Source organism: Symphalangus syndactylus, chromosome 1 (genome assembly GCF_028878055.3).
Source record: "Symphalangus syndactylus isolate Jambi chromosome 1, NHGRI_mSymSyn1-v2.1_pri, whole genome shotgun sequence".
Taxonomy (NCBI): domain Eukaryota; kingdom Metazoa; phylum Chordata; class Mammalia; order Primates; family Hylobatidae; genus Symphalangus; species Symphalangus syndactylus.
In genome coordinates, this window is record NC_072423.2 from 159,198,223 (window position 1) to 159,215,619 (window position 17,397).

The following is a 17,397-nucleotide window of genomic DNA, read 5'->3' on the forward strand; positions in this document are numbered from 1 at the left end:
GGATTTTTTAGGAAGAGAGTTGTCCCATTGTTTAAGGTTCAATGAAATCTGTCCACGTCAGTGTGGAACGGAACCGTGTGTCAGCGAGATCGGGAAGTACTCCTCAGAGTTGGCGACGGGATACGGCAGTGAAAGTGGACGAAATCCGTCAGGGTCTCGCAAAGTGAGCCCCAGGAAAGGTTGTCAAGTGTGGCTGGGACTCCTGCTGCAGAGGCTGCCGTGAGGACTCGGAAAGGCACCTGCTCTGAGGCCTCCCACGCGGTAACACTGACTCCCCACGTGGAGCGGTGCGGCTCCAACCTCACTCAGATCCGCCAGGCAACCGAAGCTTCCTACCCCCGGAAAGAGGGCTCCAGGCAAGGTAGACAAGAAGGCACGGCTGTTAAATGGGGAGTTAAAGAGCACCTGACGCCGCGTCCAGGGTCTGCGCGTGGTGGTACCGCGAAGGCCTTTCCTGCTGCAATCACACGCCGTACCGCGCCACCTAGACAGGGAACGGCCTACCCCATGGCAGGCCACTCAACATACCCGGCTGTCTCTGCGTAGGATTTTTTAAGACCTCAAGGAAAATAACAAGTATTTATCTATTTCATTATCTTGGATCATCTTAGAGGACACGCAAGTGTGTCTGTGGAGTGGATAAGGCTCCATCTGGTGAGCCGGCACGTTTTTATCCCCACAGCATTCGAATGATGAATAAAGAACTCGAAGCTCCTAGGGCTGCTGGCTCCTCCACCAACTACTTCCTCCCGCTCCATCCACCGTCTGTGGCTCCTTTTCATTCTCCCAGGCATCTGTGCCTCCCTCTCAGTGCCTCGTGGAGAACTTCTCATTCCTGCAGGTCTGTCCACAATCTCAAAAGAGCTTCAGCGGCACCTCCCATCTCACAGGCATCCCTGAAATTCTTCTTTCCTCGAAGTACATATTTGCTGGCGTAGTTATGATTTCAAGGCCCTTATTCTTCCTAGTGACTGAATGTCCCATTTCCCTAGAGGGGGCTGCAGAACAAACCCACCAGGGCCATGTGAGCTGGAAACGCAAGAAAGAGCAGGGGACAGCCTGACCTCCCGGCACTGATGAGCCTCCAAAGACGCATTTGTGAAGTTTGTGTTCCGTGATACAGAGTAGCAATTCCTCATAAATACCGGGCCCCTCCTCTGCGTAAGTGACAGGGTCCGCAGCAACACCCATCCGGCCCTAAACGGTCATGTCTGCGTGCCACCAGTAAATCCTCCTGGTTTCTCAAAACCCTCCTGGCTTCTCCACACCTCTGCTTTCACGTTTGCAAGACACATGGTAACACTTGCCCCAAATACATAAAGTTAAAAGACTGTTTGAGCTGTACTCTGTTCCCTTAAGGAAGAGGTGTGGGAAAGTGGTAACCACACAATGACTGCAGTTTCTGCCATTTTTCACGTGATAGTAATTGGGAACCGGGTGAGGGTGATCTATTTAAACAGCTGAGAGTCACCTACAGAAGGCTGCTCTGAGGACCCCGGAGGTCGCCTTCTTGGAGGGGCAGGAGTAGGAGGCTCTGAGCCGGACGTGTAGTGCCCTGGGCCCAGCCGACAGTACCATGAAGGCCTCCCCTGCCCACCTTGAAGACACAGCATCCAGTCACAAGCATCCCTCACAAGCGCGACCTGCACCTCCAGGCTGCCTCTCTCCAGTGCCTCCTGGCCACCATGGCATCTCCCCATTTATAAATTTCAGGAGGGAATTTAAGCCTTCATCTTCTGGGCAGCCCCCACTGTGCTCAGCAAGGACAGAGCTGTCTGGTGAACCTCCTGCCCCATCCCCTCCTTCTGACTCCACATCAAGCACAGGCGGCTGGTGCTGACCCCACACCGAGCACAGGCGGCTGGTGCTGACCCCGCACAGAGCACAGGTGGCTGGTGCTGACCCCGCACGGAGCACAGGCGGCTGGTGCTGACCGGGCCCTGCCATCGGCAGGGGCATCCGGCTCAGCACTGCTGCATCTCTGCCTGGCGGCACAACCGACATTGGCACATCTGTGCTTCCTGCCTGACTGTGGATCTCCGGCGGGCAAGACCAGGCCTCATCTGCTCTTTAATCCATCGGTGTGAGACCGGCCCGGACATACTAGGCTGGAGGAAGGCGAGGCATGAGCATGGAGCAATGTGCACCTTGCCTTCTGGGCCAGCTAGTGGTAGCTGGCAGCCTGGGGATTATCTGAGACTCTCCTCTCCCTCTCTGCTTCATGGCAGGACAACTGGACAGAACAATTCAGCCCACACTGACCTCACAGTGAGGAAAAAGTGACAGACCAATGATTTCAGCACAGGGAAAGGAGAAGGGGGTGCAGGCAACCCAGCACCCTCACCTCCAAGCAGCAAGTGAGATGAAAACTGGGTGAGTGAATGCCAGGGAAGACCCCGGGCCACACCAGAGCCCTGCAGGAAGACCCTCTTCTAAGCTAGCAGCAAATGACCACTTCTTTAAAGAGAAAAAATGGGCCTGAAAAAAGTGTCAGATGAACTTACTATAAGGACTTACTATAAAGTATCAGATCAACTTACTATAACGACTTACCATAAAGTGTCAGAAGAACTTAATATAAGGACTTACTATAAAGTGTCAGATGAACTTACTATAAGGACCAGAAAGAGACAAGAAACTCAGAGAGAGGTTTTTCTAACCTCATGATCCAGCTTCTGTAATGTCCCAGGGGAAAAAAATATGAGGCCTGGTCACAGAGTCACGAGACGGCCAAGTGAGAAGGACAGACGGTGCGACACCTCCTGAGCAACTGTCAGAAACTTGCAGCAGCCAAGCACCAGGAAAATGCTCTTTTCCATGAGAGGGTGGCCGGAGATCCAGGAAAACGCTCCTTTCCATGAGAGGGTGGCCGGAGATCCAGGAAAATGCTCTTTTCCATGGGAGGGTGGCCGGAGATCCAGGAAAACGCTCCTTTCCATGGGAGGGTGGCCGGAGATCCAGGAAAACACTCCTTTCCGTGAGAGGGTGGCCGGAGATCCAGGAAAACGCTCCTTTCCATGGGAGGGTGGCCGGAGATCCAGGAAAACGCTCCTTTCCATGAGAGGGTGGCCGGAGATCCAGGAAAACGCTCCTTTCCATGGGAGGGTGGCCGGAGATCCAGGAAAACGCTCCTTTCCATGAGAGGGTGGCCGGAGATCCAGGAAAACGCTCCTTTCCATGGGAGGGTGGCGGGAGATCCAGGAAAACGCTCTTTTCCATGGAAGGGTGGCGGGAGATCCAGGAAAACGCTCCTTTCCATGAGAGGGTGGCGGGAGATCCAGGAAAACGCTCCTTTCCATGGGAGGGTGGCCGGAGATCCAGGAAAACGCTCTTTTCCATGAGAGGGTGGCGGGAGATCCAGGAAAACGCTCCTTTCCATGAGAGGGTGGCCGGAGATCCAGGAAAACGCTCTTTTCCATGAGAGGGTGGCGGGAGATCCAGGAAAACGCTCCTTTCCATGGGAGGGTGGCCGGAGATCCAGGAAAACGCTCCTTTCCATGGAAGGGTGGCGGGAGATCAGCGTGCCTGCGGACACCTGTTTGCTGATGGAAAAAGAAACTTCCAACCGTCCACAACTCAGCCAACTCACCTTCTCAGACAAAACGAGCAGGGGCCCAGAGACGAATATTTCAGAATAGGTCTATTTTTGGACTGGACATATTTCAGAAACTAAATTTAGCCAGTTTGAATTCTTTTAAAAAATGCTATCCCATTAGGCCTTTTGAAATAGGGAATCTACATCTCATTATAAAGACAGGACACACTGGTCTCCCATCAGCCTGAAACGCTGCAGACGGCGAGCCATAGGGGCCGCATGATAGACGGACCCGTGCAGCGGAGGGCAGAGGCAGACAGGGACATGGGCCAGGTGCCCTGGAAGTCAGACACCAAAATGCATGGCCGTTAATTATCTGTAAAATAATAGCTCGGTTGTAGTTTTTAAAAGTCATGTTTTCTGTTACCATTCATTGGCAATTTTGACCATTTTCAAATGCTTATTAACTGAAATATTGGCTTCTTTAATTTTCTGTTTATATTCTTTGTCCATTTTTATGCACTTAGGAAAACCCTCATATTTGGGGTATTAACCAGTTTCTAAATGCACTTGATTTTATTCCTGTAGACATAGAAAAGATTCTAAATGTTTTCGTTAGATCTATCGATCCATTTCTTTGTTCCTTTTTACTTTGGTTTCTTTTGTTACTTTTCCTGTGACATCCTCCCTGAGCCCACTCTGCACAATCGCCTTGACTTCCCCTCATGTGGCAAGGATGCGGCACGGCCAGTGCCCACCGGTGGTGCCAGGGTGGATGTGCGCGTCTAGAGAGAGCTCTGGCAACGGCCTCCAGACTCGGGAACGTTCGCCCATGCAGCCGGCCTAACCGGCCCTAGGGAGACCCAGGAAAAGCCCTTCAACCCAGGAATGTGAGTGTGTTTCGAAGACGGGCTTTGCAGAGGTGATGAACTAAGGCTCTTTGATGAGGAGATAACCCGGGGCTTTCTGAGTGGGCCCTGACCAAACTCACATGTGTCCTGCAGGAGAGATCTGAGATGGATGGAAGGGGAGACCCCAGGAGAACAGGAGGAGGCCACGTGGAGACAGAGAAGCAGGCTGGAGTGATGAGGCCACAGGCCAGGATGCCTGGAGCCATCAGAAGCCAGGAGAGGAGGGGACCCTCCCTGCACCTCTGGAGGGAGCAGGCCCCAGGATGCCTTGGCTCCAGGCTTCCAGCCTCCAGCACCAAGAGTGCGCTCTGCCGTTTCGAGCACCCGATCTGTGGTAAATTGTTATAGCAGCCCCTAGGAAACTAAACACACCCGTTAATCAATAATTCTGTTCCTAGGAATTGACTGGAGAAAAAAAAGATCTACATTTTCAGAAAATATTTTTTAAAAATACATTAACCAGAGAACAATGGCCAAACATTTTGTAAGTAACTTAAATGTCAAACAATAGGGGAAAGTTTTAATCACACTCCATACAGGAACGTTACACATCGATGAAAATTAAATTATAAAACGATGTTTTGAATATATGGCCAAATTCTTAGAAAACAATATAACGTGAAAAAAAAAGGTAATTTCCAATTCTGATTTTTAAAATAATTAGAAGAAGGCTGGAAAGAAACATACCAATAAACTATAATCATTTCTAGGTCATGGAATGATTGCTGACTTGTAATACATTAATTAGCTCCTAAATACTTAGCAGATAAAATCACCAGAAATAAAAGAAAAGAAGGCCAGGTGCAATGGCTGACGCCTGTAATCACAGCACTTTGGGAGGCCAACGCAGGAGGATTGCTTGAACCCAGGAGTTTGAGACCAGATTGGGCAATATAGCCAAACCCCAGCTTTACTGAAAATATAAAAAGTTAGCTGGGTGTGGTGGCGTGCACCCGTAGTCCCAGCTACTCAGGGGCTGAGGCAGGAAAATCACTTGAGCCCAGGAGGTCAAGGCTGCAGTGAGCTATGATGATGCCACTACATTCCAGCCCGGGCAACAAGCAAGGCCCTCTCTCAAATACAGAAAAAAGAAAAGAAAATGTACAAAAGTAGCCTAACTCACCTCCCGTTATACCACCAGATACAGAGAGAACAAAATAGATTGTAGGTGAGAAGAATCTCAAGAGATGTAACAAATATAATAAAAGTTGTCAGAAAGCAAAGCTCTGGCAGCCAAGGAAAGGTCTCCATGCTGCACGACAAAGCGGTAACCCCGGGGTTTCACCCATCCTTGTCCACTGGGAAGCCACTGGCTGCTTTCCGAGAGCGTCCCACTCTACTGCAGAGGAGGGCTCTAAGGAGCGGGCAGGTGCTGATGGGCAGTACAGAGCACCTGTGTGCCGCCAGAAGCTCCTCAGGGAGGCCGTTTGCAAATTCACAGCACTGCGGGGCTGGATGTCACCCAATGTACGTAAGCACTTTTTAAAAAGCGAAAGTGCGTGGTAAATGATACGAGATATTCTATCTCTCAGCTCCTCTATGGTTTGGACTCTGGTGCTTTTCTGGGAAAAAACAAACGCCAGGTAAGGGCTTCCTCCTCGGGTCACAGCGTGGGATATGCTGACCTACCGATGCCCACATGGCCCACGCTGTCCCCACCCGGGACGCTGCACCCCTATAGCGACATGGAGCATATGGCAGAGCTGAGCTGGCTCTGTGGACCTCAGTCTTGGAGAAGCGAGGCAGAGACAGAAAGCACCTGAGCCCACCCATCCCACCACGGAGTCCCCCACGGAGCCCCAACCAGAGTCCACCCATCCCACCACAGACCCGCTCATCTCGCCACAGACCCGCTCATCCCGCCAAATACCTGCCCATCCCGCCACAGACCCGCTCATCCCGCCACAGACCCGCTCATCTCACTGCAGAGGACAGCCCATCCCACTACAGACCTGCTCATCCCACCACAGAGCCCCCCCATCCCGCCACAGAGCCCCCCATCCCGCCACAGACCCACTCATCCCACCGCAGAGGACAGCCCATCCCACCACAGACCCGCCCATCCCGCCACAGACCCGCCCATCCCGCCACAGACCCGCCCATCCCGCCACAGACCTGCTCATCCCACCACAGACCTGCTCATCCCACCACAGAGCCCCCCCATCCCGCCACAGACACGTTCGTTCCACCACAGACCCGCTCATCCCACCATGGAGCCCACTTGTCCCACCACAGAGGCCCCCACCCTGCTCCCCCACCCAATCCTGCCACACAGCCTGCCCGTCCCGTCATGGAGCCCCCCATACTGCTGCAGAGTCCCCCCACCCCCACCCTGCACCCCGCCCCACCTCAGAGCTCACCCTCCAGCCTCCTGTGTCCTCTGCGTTCCCCTCGGCTGAAACGTGGCCTGTCCTCCCAGCCTCTCCACCTTGCTTTTCGTCAGCCAGAGCTTGTTTCTGGAACTTGGGACCAAAGACGCCTAAGCAAGGCCCGGCGGTGAAGCCCATCGCGTGACTGGCGCGGAGCACGGTAAATGGTGCATTTGTCACTATGGCTCGACGGTTTCCAGGGGAGGTTTCTCCTTCCCTGTCTGCTTTATGATATCTTACAGTCTTTTTATTGAATGCAAACGTAAAGAAGTCCCGTAAAACTCAGAAGTATGATGCGCTGTGGGTAGTGCACAAACTCAGAAGAGCAGTCAGAGGCGGGGCAGTGCCCAGCAGCCCCTCACCCTCTAGAGCCTCCTGGTCACTAGGACAGGCCGGCTTTCCGGTGTCGCTCTCCCCAGACCCGGAGAACCAGGACAGCTCAGCCCAGGAGGGCGAGTAAAACCACCCCAGGCCCAGGGCAAGAGCCCCATTTCCCTTCCCAGCCACTAGCTCAGACATGATGAGATGTGAGGGGATGTCTTCCCAAGAACTCACAGTAAGTTTTCCTTACTGCAAAGGTGTCCCCATCACGCCTGCAGGGCCGATGTCACCAACAGGGGCACCGTCCTCGCATCATGCCTTAAGGGCCAGCATCCGCAGCCAGCAGGGGCTACGCCCAGATGCTGAAGGCCACAGAGCAGACAGTGGGAACCTGGTTGCTGAGGACGCCCCGCTGTGGTGCTTTGTGGCAAGAGCGCTCAAATCCTCAGTTTCAGTTGTTTTGTGTGGGACTTTCTATTACTTGCAGCCAAAAGTATTCTGATACAGCAAAAAAAACAAAAGCAGAAAATCAAAATCACTGTCCACCTCGGCACCTGCCGGTGTGCAGCTGGCATTCTGATGCACATTCATTCAGCAGATGAGGGGCTCATGCCCAGCAAGGTGTCAGGCATGGGGGACACTGCCATGACCACAGTGGATGGCCCTCTATCCCGCAGATCTTCTCTCCCAGCCCATGGCACTGGATGATGGAGGCTGCACCCCCAGCTCTGGAGCCCCCCTGCTGATGTGGCCTGCGGCTCTGTGTGACCCCACAGAGGATCCAATGTGCCATGTGACCCCTCTACCCCAGTTTCCTCATCCGCAGCCTGTAGACAACGCCAGCACTGACCTCACAGGGCTGGCATGAGAATTATATGAGTTAATGTAAGTAACTCACCCAGCAGCGCCCAGCACATGAGAAGCGCTCAACAGATGCCAGATATGATCAGAAAACATCAAAAATAAGTAAGTCACACAGGGTGTGAGAAGGTAAGAGAGCCAGGAGCACCGGAGGCACAGCACCCACTTTGGCCTGGTTTCTCTGAGAAGCTTCACATGTGGAAAGGCTTGGAGGAAGGGAGAGATACACCCCGGCCTTCCTGCAGGGCACACAGGCCCCGACCAGGACAATCACTGAAGTTCAGGCACGAGCAAGGAGGCCTGGGTGACAGGGACAGAGTGTTGAGGGGATGAACTTGGCTGGCCTGCGCTGGCCATGAGGGGTGGTGCGGACCCCCACAGGGAGGTGACCTGGTGCTGAGTGAGATGGAGATGTGATCAGGCTTCTAGGGTTCCTCATTCTGGAGTCGGTATCCTTCCAGTCTGGTCTGTATGCTCCAAACTCAGTAGCTTTAGGGAAATGGGATGAAAGTATTCATATTGTCTTATAATCCGCTCTCTTTACTTAATATGGTATGAACACCTTCTTATAGAATTAAGTACTTAACTTCCATCTTTTTGTGGATGTGTATTTCTTATAACATTGCTGTATCACCATGAATTTACCCCATCCTGTTACTGCTGTTTTCCAATATTATACTGCGAAACAAAACTGGAGGGAACATCCACTTAGCTAACTTGCTATAAATTCATGATTGTTTCCTCAGGAAAAGTTTCCAGAAGTGAAATTGCTGGGATAGTTACATGCAAAGAAGAGATTTTTTAAAATTGAGTGCTGTGACTCGAGAAAATATCATTAGAGAAGCAAGTACTGGATAAATTGAAGACTGAGAAATACTGTTTGGTTGCTTTAAAGAACTAGGGAACTCAAGTTTCACCAACAAAAATAAAACTATGAATCTAATTATAGTGACAACCTAGAACATTTTGTTTCAGACCCAGCAGTGTTACATTCTAAAATGGCCACAACAAAAGGTTGAAACTACAACTCTCAATTGTTTATGCAAATTTCTAAATTATATATAGTATAGTCAGAAAACAGATGTTTGGAAGTTTGTTCAGAATGTCAAAATATTACAAAGAATGTTACAAAATGGAAATTATTTTTAAAGAGCTAAAGGTTGCATATTAAAAACCAAGAAAAAAGGTAAAGAACCTGCTGCTGTGCTTGTCTCCAGCACCCACAACTCAGAAGCAGCGGGAGAAGGGATAGTGGCGCAACGAGGCATTAACTATGAGTATTTACGAGTTCATGCAACTGTTTATCCAGTGACATGACCTAAAACCCTGTGGCAGGTGTGGGGATGGCCTGGGTCACCCCTTCCCGCCATCTCTGCTGCACTGAGGACAGCATGTGGACAGACTAGGGGAGGTGCAGGCCAGGACCCAGCCCCAGCGAGGAATTTGGAGGCTGGGAGCATGACCTCACTCAGGTATCCGGGCCGGGGAAGCAGCATTCCAACTAGATTTGAGAGAGCAGACATGAGGTAAAGAGGGAATGAAAAGCACTATCAAGTGTGGGTGAAGCCAGAGTCTTGCTGGGGCACAGCCCAGGCAGGGAACAGGGAGTGGACATGGGGAGCAGACAGCCAGCACCCCGGGAGGGCGACGTGGCCGGAGAAGAGGCAGGGAATGACCGTGGGGAGCAGAAAGCCAGCACCCTGGGAGGGCGACGTGGCTGGAGAAGAGGGAGGGACACAGGTTGGGCTCAGGAATCTGTACCTCAAGGAGGCATCAGCCCCTCTTCTGCACCTTCACCCATTCAGATTATTAGACGAGACCTGGGGCCGGGGTTCAAGGGTGATCAAGACCCTTCCTCACAGAGTGGCTATTCCAAAACACCAAAGACAAGGAAAGTGGGAATTACAAGGTGGTGACAGGTGTCACCCTAACAGTCAGAGCACAGAGAAACCTGCCCAACCCAATCTCGTGGGTCAGGGGGATGTGCGGAGAGGAGACGCTGCCTCTAAGCTTGCTAAGCGAACGAGCACTTCTTCCCAACGCACAAGATGAGAGAGAGAAGAAGGAAGTGGCGCTGGGTCTGAGAGAACCATTATGACGGCTCCATCCATAGACGGCCACAGCCACCAGAACAACAATCACTTACCTTCAGCTAAAACAGGTTTCTGGGCATTTAGATGCAAAGACTCAGAGGAAATGTGAAGGCACATGAAACTTGAGAAATTGCTGTTGTCTGCAGGACACACAACGTGAATCCACATGTCTTCAGCCCTAACCACAGTAGCTTAGTGAGTGATGCAGACATGAAGACTTGGCCACGGAAATCACATGCAAATAGCAGCAAAAGGCTTGGAACAGTGGCCCACGCCCATAATCACAATATTTTGGGAGGCTGGGGTAGGCTGATGGCTAGAGCCCAGGAATCAGAGTCTAGCCTGGACAACATGGTAAAACCCCATCTCTACTAAAAATACAAAAAATTAGCTGGGTATGGTGGTGCGTGCCTGTAGTCCCAGCTACTCGGGAGGCTGAGGTGGGAGGATCGCTTGAGCCCAGGAGGTCGAAGCTGCAGTGAGCTGTGATTATGCCACTCACTCCAACCTGAAAGACGGGAGTGAGACTGTCTCTAAATAAGTAAGTAAATAAATACCAAGAAGATGTCATCAGTGCTGAGTGTAGGCTGTGCACGTGAGTTTTGCTTTTGGTTTATTTCAAAGAAACCAAATAAAGACAAAATCATTAAAAAATACTTCTGTATTGTTAACTGTTATATGTTACACAACCCCAGCCCCTGAAAATAAGATCTACCCTCAGAACATCTCTTACAAGTTAGTGCCAGAGAAAATTCATCTTCACCAAAAAATGAGTATGCAACGTCTACCCTGACAGCATGATCGTGAGGTTGAACATGGCTTTGTGGTTTTGGGTTTTTGTTGACTTGACTCCCTAGAAGCTCAGTGTCAAACGTGATGCCCAGAGAACTACGTCCATCCTCATGGTTATCACATTTGTTTCTTCCAATTTTCTATTTCTATTTTCTAATTAGCATTTCCGCCCTTGTCCTTTTGTGGTTAAGTTGGGTCCAAAACTTTTTGGAAAGTGGCAAGAGACATACAAAAGAGTAAAAGAAGACCAGAAATAATAAGTAAAAGAGTTTTGAGAGAAATCAAAGAGTGGCTTGATAACTTCCATTTTGGACTGGCTCAAAGTAGGCCTCAGTTGTATTTTTTCATGATGAAAATAGTCAAGACTAATCCAGCATTTACTACATGCACCATTCTTATCACTTTGCAGTCATCAATTCATTGAATCCTCCTTAACCCTATCAAGTTAATATTGCATTGGCCCTACTCTTGGTGATGAGAAAACTGAAATACAGTGAGATCAAATAAAGAGCCAAATGCAGGCCGGGCACGGTGGCTCACGCTTGTAATCCCAGCACTTTGGGAGGCCGAGGCGGGCGGATCACGAGGTCAGGAGATCGAGACCACAGTGAAACCCCGTCTCTACTAAAAATACAAAAAAAAATTAGCCGGGCGTGGTGGCGGGCGCCTGTAGTCCCAGCTACTCGGAGAGGCTGACGCAGGAGAATGGCGTGAACCCAGGAGGCAGAGCTTGCAGTAAGCTGAGATTGCGCCACTGCACTCCAGCCTGGGCGACAGAGTGAGACTCCGTCTCCAAAAAAAAAAAAAAAAAAAAAGAACCAAATGCAGCTGGGAAAAGTGACTCACTCCTGTAATCCCAGCACTTGAGGAGGCCAGGCCAGGAGGATTCCTTAAGGCCAGGAATCCAAGACCAGCCTGGGCAACACTGCAAGACCTCCGTCTCTACAAAAAAAAAAGTAAAAATTAGTTGGCTGCAGTGGCATACACCAACTACTAGAGAGGCTGAGGTGGGAGGATCACTTGTGCCCAGGAGGTCAAGACTGCAGTTAGCTATGATCATGCCACTGCACTCCCGCCTGGGTGACAGAGGGAGACCCTGTCTCTAAAAAGCCACTTACAATGCTGTGCCAAAGTCACAGGACAAACATTCATTACACACAAAAGGATATTTTTTAATACAGCCTACCTTAAAATGCATACTCTGTGGACACTTGAGGTCATTTCCATTTTTCTTCTTTTGTGCAGAGTATGAAACATTTTAAAGACAATCATCAGTCAGATTCACAGGTTACTTTAAACATTTTTAACACACGTTTACAGATGGGCTGGTTCCAAAAGTTTATTCATTGTTTGAAACGGTTGATTTAAATTTTTCTCTTTTTTTCCTGCCGATACACACAATGTTCCATATAAGAAACAGTACCTGAAGACGAACAAGCCTTTCCCTGCAACAAGAGGTTTAACATGGAAATGTTTGGAGAAACTAAAAACTCATACATCCCATTTGCTTGTCAGGCACAGAAAACTCAATTCAAAGAAAGAATCTCCTCATTTATGTAACTGAAAGTCATGGGGTAATGATGGTTAAGGCATCACTTAGTTCAGAGTTTCCAACAGCATCCTCAGGACCAAGCTCTCTGCATAACGGCCGCCCTTCTCCTCCACAGACAGATAATGAGAGCGTCATTTCCAGACAGGCCATCCCCACAAGGCTGTGCACTGATGCCTCAATTCTAGGCCTTACACCTTTCCCGCCATTTTTCCTAAAGCTTTCCTCTCCTTGAAAGTTCCTGCTCTTCACTCATTCAATTGCTCTTGAGAGGGAGCTAGGAGCCACCTCTGACGGGAAGTAGGGTCCACCAAGCCAACCCCATGAGGGAGCAGGTGTTCTCCAAGGGGAGCTGGCTGCTGCCTGGAAAGGCAAGCGTACACTGAACTGCGAATACACCAGAGCCTGCAGTAACAGGTCTAGAAAGCTCAACTCCTGAAGGCCCACCAATAAATACAGACAGGACTGTTCCAGAACTAAGGCAACTGACATCCCACGTGAAGACACTGCCAGCAAGTCAGGAGAGGTGCATGCCTTAGAGCACCTGCAGCGGACACCCATCACGGGGATGTCAGAACAGCCAGGCTCCTCTCCTGGAGCTAAAGTTAAGAGACTGCATGTCAAGGCCCATGACCTGAGGATTGGGAGAAGATTTTCATAGGCAGATGAAGTCAGTGCACAGAAGAATGACATGAAAAAAGAAAAACAGAGGTTTACAGATGAGCTCCTACTGCCTTTGCTGAGGAGACTAATTTGTTACTGCTGTTAAGCCCTGGAAGGGAAGGGTTGCTACCAGCAGATGCAAGATTTAAACTGGAGTTTGCACACCCTACCACCCCATGCCTGGTCAATGCCGAAGCCCACCTGCTTAACTTCCCTAGAAATTAAAGTCTTTTGTCATGAACACACATGAAATCACCATGCTCAGTTTTTGTACACACAAGTACCTAGGAAACAACAAAACATATTTAAGAAGTTACTGGCACTAGGAAGCCTCGTATGATGAAAACTACTTGGTAAAACTACGGTTGATTAAGAATAATTTTTAACTGCATAGAAAGTGTGCCCACTAACTTCCGGTATGGCAGCCTATAATTCTTTTATAACCAGCATGCTGGCAATGCTCTAAATATGACTCCCATCTGGCAAAAATGATGAATCATAGTTATTTTCATTGTATCCAATGAATGACCACGGAGCATCCGTCCTGTGGGTCAATAAATAGAATATTTAATTAACTTCATTTTAAAATCTACACTCAAAGTATACATCATTCAACTCCTTGGATCACTGAGGAGTCATGAAGCTTTTCCTCAAATACGGTTATATAATAAAAAAATTATAGCATTTCTTCAATTTCAACATTATGGAAGATAATGTCTTCAAAACAAAACAAAAAAAAACCTCTCACCCTTAAAAAGATATTAGGGCACTTTAGTTTCAGAATTAGTTGGGTTCTGGGTACACAGAATCCAATGTAATTTAAATTCCATGCAACGTATTTTTGCTTTTAATATTTAATTTGGAATTTCTACGAATTTCAAAACTGAAATAAGTAGACAAAAATAAGAGAAGCAATAGACTGCCACAGAAGGACATGTATGTCACCGGGGAGAAATAATGTAATGTGATCTGAATTCTATAAAAATAAAAGTCGAACTAACTCATTTAAATCACAAGTAACAAAAGGCATACATAAAGGTGGTAAATAAATACATGTTTATTTCTGTCTCAAGCTGTACCACTTTGGACAATCACAAGTGCAAAGTTCTTTCTAAGAATAACAAATAGACATTGAATACTATGAAAAGTTGACTTAGAATGCTTGTCTGAGAAAACATCTTCGTGATGAGAAAACTTTACTTTTAATTACTTCATTCCTTTGAATTATTTGACGTAGTACTCATTTTGCTTACAACGCTTACCCTTTAACCTTAAATTATAATATACAGATTTGACGCGGTAGATCAACAGAGGAAGCCATTCTGTGCCTCTCCACTCCTTACCCAAGAACAGGGGCGATCACCAAGGAGTGACAGTGAAGGGGCAGGAATGGCGCACAGAGGCAGGATGCGTCCCAGGTCATCACTGAGAGCAGATCCTACGCGCCTGAGCTGCTGCGGTGGAGAAGATGCCTCAGGTGACCCGACACAGAACGGAGGACAGGGCCGGCTCTGTGTCTCCTCGGTCCCTCCACGGCCTTCCCGCCCAGATGTGCTTGGACAGAGTATTGCCTACAGCCTGCTCCCTATGCTGCCAGATGTAGGGGATAAAATATTCTAATGTGTTCTCCTCCAAGCAATGAAAAAGTCACACCATCCAGAAGGAAATGGTACGCACACTCTACAATTACTATTGGAGCCAAATCTGTGAGTCACCCAGCTGCCGGCACAAGACAATTTGGCTACTAGAAAATCCTGATTAATGACATTTTTTTAAACCCAGAGTAACAACTTGACCTGCCAAGAATTACCCTTTTTTCATCATTTCGCCATTTTTGGCCTTGGTTATCTATTACCTTTCTCAGAGAAAAGGAAGTAAGATGAAAATGGTGTAAGATGCGTTCACCTCAGGCCAAAATGTGCCTTCCAAGGTGCGCTGGGGCCGGGGTTTAGCACAGCTTCGCGACCTGGGGGAAGGGTCCTTGGAGAGCCTCCTGGACTCCCTCGGGCTATGACGAGGTACCGGGTTATTTCCCAACTGCAAGCACAATTAATTCACCGACTGTTGATGAGAGTCCTCCTGACAGAGCGGATTGTCGGGCTCCGCCAGGCTCTGGGACCGGGTCTCTGTCCGCCGCACCCCAGGCCCGACCTCGTGGGGGGTCCTCGCCTTCGCGTCGCGGGAGCTGCCTCCAGCCTCCAGTCCGGGAGGACGAAAGAAGCGGCGGCGCTTTGGAGAATATTTCCAGCTCCCAAACCCCCCAACAACCGGGCTGGCCGAGTTCATCCACACGAAGGATAAATTCACTGCTGATCGCTTTATCTTTAATCGATACAAGACCGGCGCTGCCGATAAGTCACGAATTTCCAATTCCAAGCCGTGGCCGGGATCGCCATTCACCGGCGGCGGCGGCGGCGGCGGCGGCGTCGCGCAGGGGCTGGAAGGACCCGGGCTCCAAGCGCGCAGGGCCGGGACCGGGGGCCGCGAGTTTCCGACGCGCATCGCAGACCCGCCGCGCACCCTCGCGCCCGCGCCCGCTCTCCACCTGCGAACCTCCGCTGTCCGGGGGCTCCGCCTTCTCGCCGGTGCTCACCTCGCCCAACTATCTCTCCTCCAGGCCCCTCCCCGGGTCCCCGGGTCCAGCCTGCTCCGAAGCCTGGGGCACGGCACACGCCGCGCGCGGAGGGAGGGCCGGGCGGGGAGAGGCGTCCAGTCCAGCCCAGCGCAGCCCAGCCCAGCCCCACCTGGGCGCGCAGGCAGAGGAGCCCGCGCCCGCCGCCCCCCAGCCCTCCGCTCAGGGTTGTAATAATTACATCCTCATTATTTTCCTGCAATCGTTAGCGAAGGAGCCGGAGACAGCAACAGCCGCTGCCGGGGGAGGCTTAGTTACAAAACCCTGCGCTGGGTAGCGCCTCGCTTAGCAACCACCCCTAAAAAAGCCCCCGTGCTCCTCGCTCGCACTTGGAGAGCCGGGCGGCGGCCACCCCCTCGCTGCGCGCACCCTCCACTCCGCCTGGTCTCGGCAGCCGCGGCAGCCCGGCACAAGGGGCCCCTCCTGGCCGCCCCCGCCCCCGCGAGCCCCCGCGCGCGCAGCCCAGCCGGGCACCCTTCATTCATTCCCGGTCCCCGTCGGCGTTTCCCCCCGGGCTTGGGGAGAGGGGGACGCAGTCTGCTGCCCGCCGCCCCCACTCGCTTGCAGCTGCCCCACCGGAGCTGGGCGCGCAGTCCCTGGCCCGCCGGCGCCCCCCAGGCTGTGCTCCCTCCACCCCGGGCTGGCAGAGCGGGGAATTTCACACCTCCGCGGCCCGGTGCGCTCCCGCACCCCTGGAGCCCAGGGTCCCAGCACCCCCGAGCGCGGCCAGGGATGCGCGGAGCCCGGCGAGTAGCGCAACGCGCGACCCCCGAGCACAGGCTGTCCCTGGGGTCCCTGGCGCTCCGGCCCCGGCGGGCGGCACGACCCCCGCTTGCCCCCGCCCCGAAGCCTGACGCCCTCGGGGCGTCCCCGCGGGTCCGACACGCCGCCCCCTCCCCGCCTCGACGGTTCTCGCAGCCTCGCGCCCGGCTCCCAGCGCCCAGCTCCCTGCGGCCCCCGGCGGCTCGCACCTTCCTCAGCGCGGACATCCTCGGACGCTCCGGGCTCAGCAGGTGCGGGGCGACATGGCGAAGCGGCCCCTCCTCAGGCCGACGGCTCCCGGGGCTCGCGGGTTCGGGTCCGTGGGTCCGTCCGTCCGTCCGTCCGCCGCCGCAGCCGCCGCGCGCTCAGACCGCGCTCGAGCCCGGCGCACGGTCGGTCCTCACGGCCGGCGCCTGCGCACTCGGCGCCCGGGGAGGCACCGGCGCACTGGGGGGCGGCCAGCGCGCGGCTGCATCTGGGGAAGGGCCCGGCTCGGGGAGCGCGCGGACAGGCGGGCCCCAACTGTTGCGCGGGGCGCGCGGGTCACCCGGGGACTGTGCCGGGCTCCCGGCGGGAAAGCAGCAGCCTCCACCGCGGCGCGCGCGCGGGCGAAGCTCACCGCGCCCGAAAGTTAGCGGGGGACCCGGTCACACCCGTCACCCCTGGGCAGGGTCAGCCTTTCTGGACTGCGGTTAGAGACGCGCCGGCGCGTTTGTGCAAGGGACTCGCGCTCGGGTTCGAGTCGGCTCGGCGCCCAGGGGGCCCCGCGGGGTAGAGGGGACGCCGGGCGAGGGTGGTGCGGGCGCTTGCGAGGGTCTCACTGCGGGGTGCGGCCGCCGCGTGGGTGCTGGAGGCGGAACCTCCCCCGGTTTCCACGGGCGGGCTACGCTGAGGTAGGTGTGTGGCCGC

General features: G+C 52.3%; 2 protein-coding genes across 3 annotated transcripts in view; both read right to left on the reverse strand.

The window, feature by feature from the left end:
- Window positions 1-16,887, reverse strand: part of DLGAP2 (DLG associated protein 2) — a 926,579-nt gene extending 909,692 nt beyond the window's left edge. Inside the window, exon 1 of one of the 2 annotated variants that reach the window (XM_055289522.2) lies at window positions 16,698-16,887. In XM_055289522.2, coding sequence (XP_055145497.1) covers window positions 16,698-16,715 — 18 coding nt within the window. In that variant the 5' untranslated portion in view covers window positions 16,716-16,887. The remainder of the gene's footprint in view (window positions 1-16,697) is intronic. The other variant, XM_055289532.2, reaches the window with a different exon arrangement.
- LOC129487976 (uncharacterized) lies at window positions 14,128-16,027 on the reverse strand. Its single transcript, XM_055289543.2, has one exon. It carries the CDS (start codon window positions 15,594-15,596, stop codon window positions 15,144-15,146), a length of 453 nt encoding a protein of 150 aa, XP_055145518.1. The 5' UTR covers window positions 15,597-16,027; the 3' UTR covers window positions 14,128-15,143.
- Window positions 16,888-17,397: the final 510 nt, after the last annotated feature.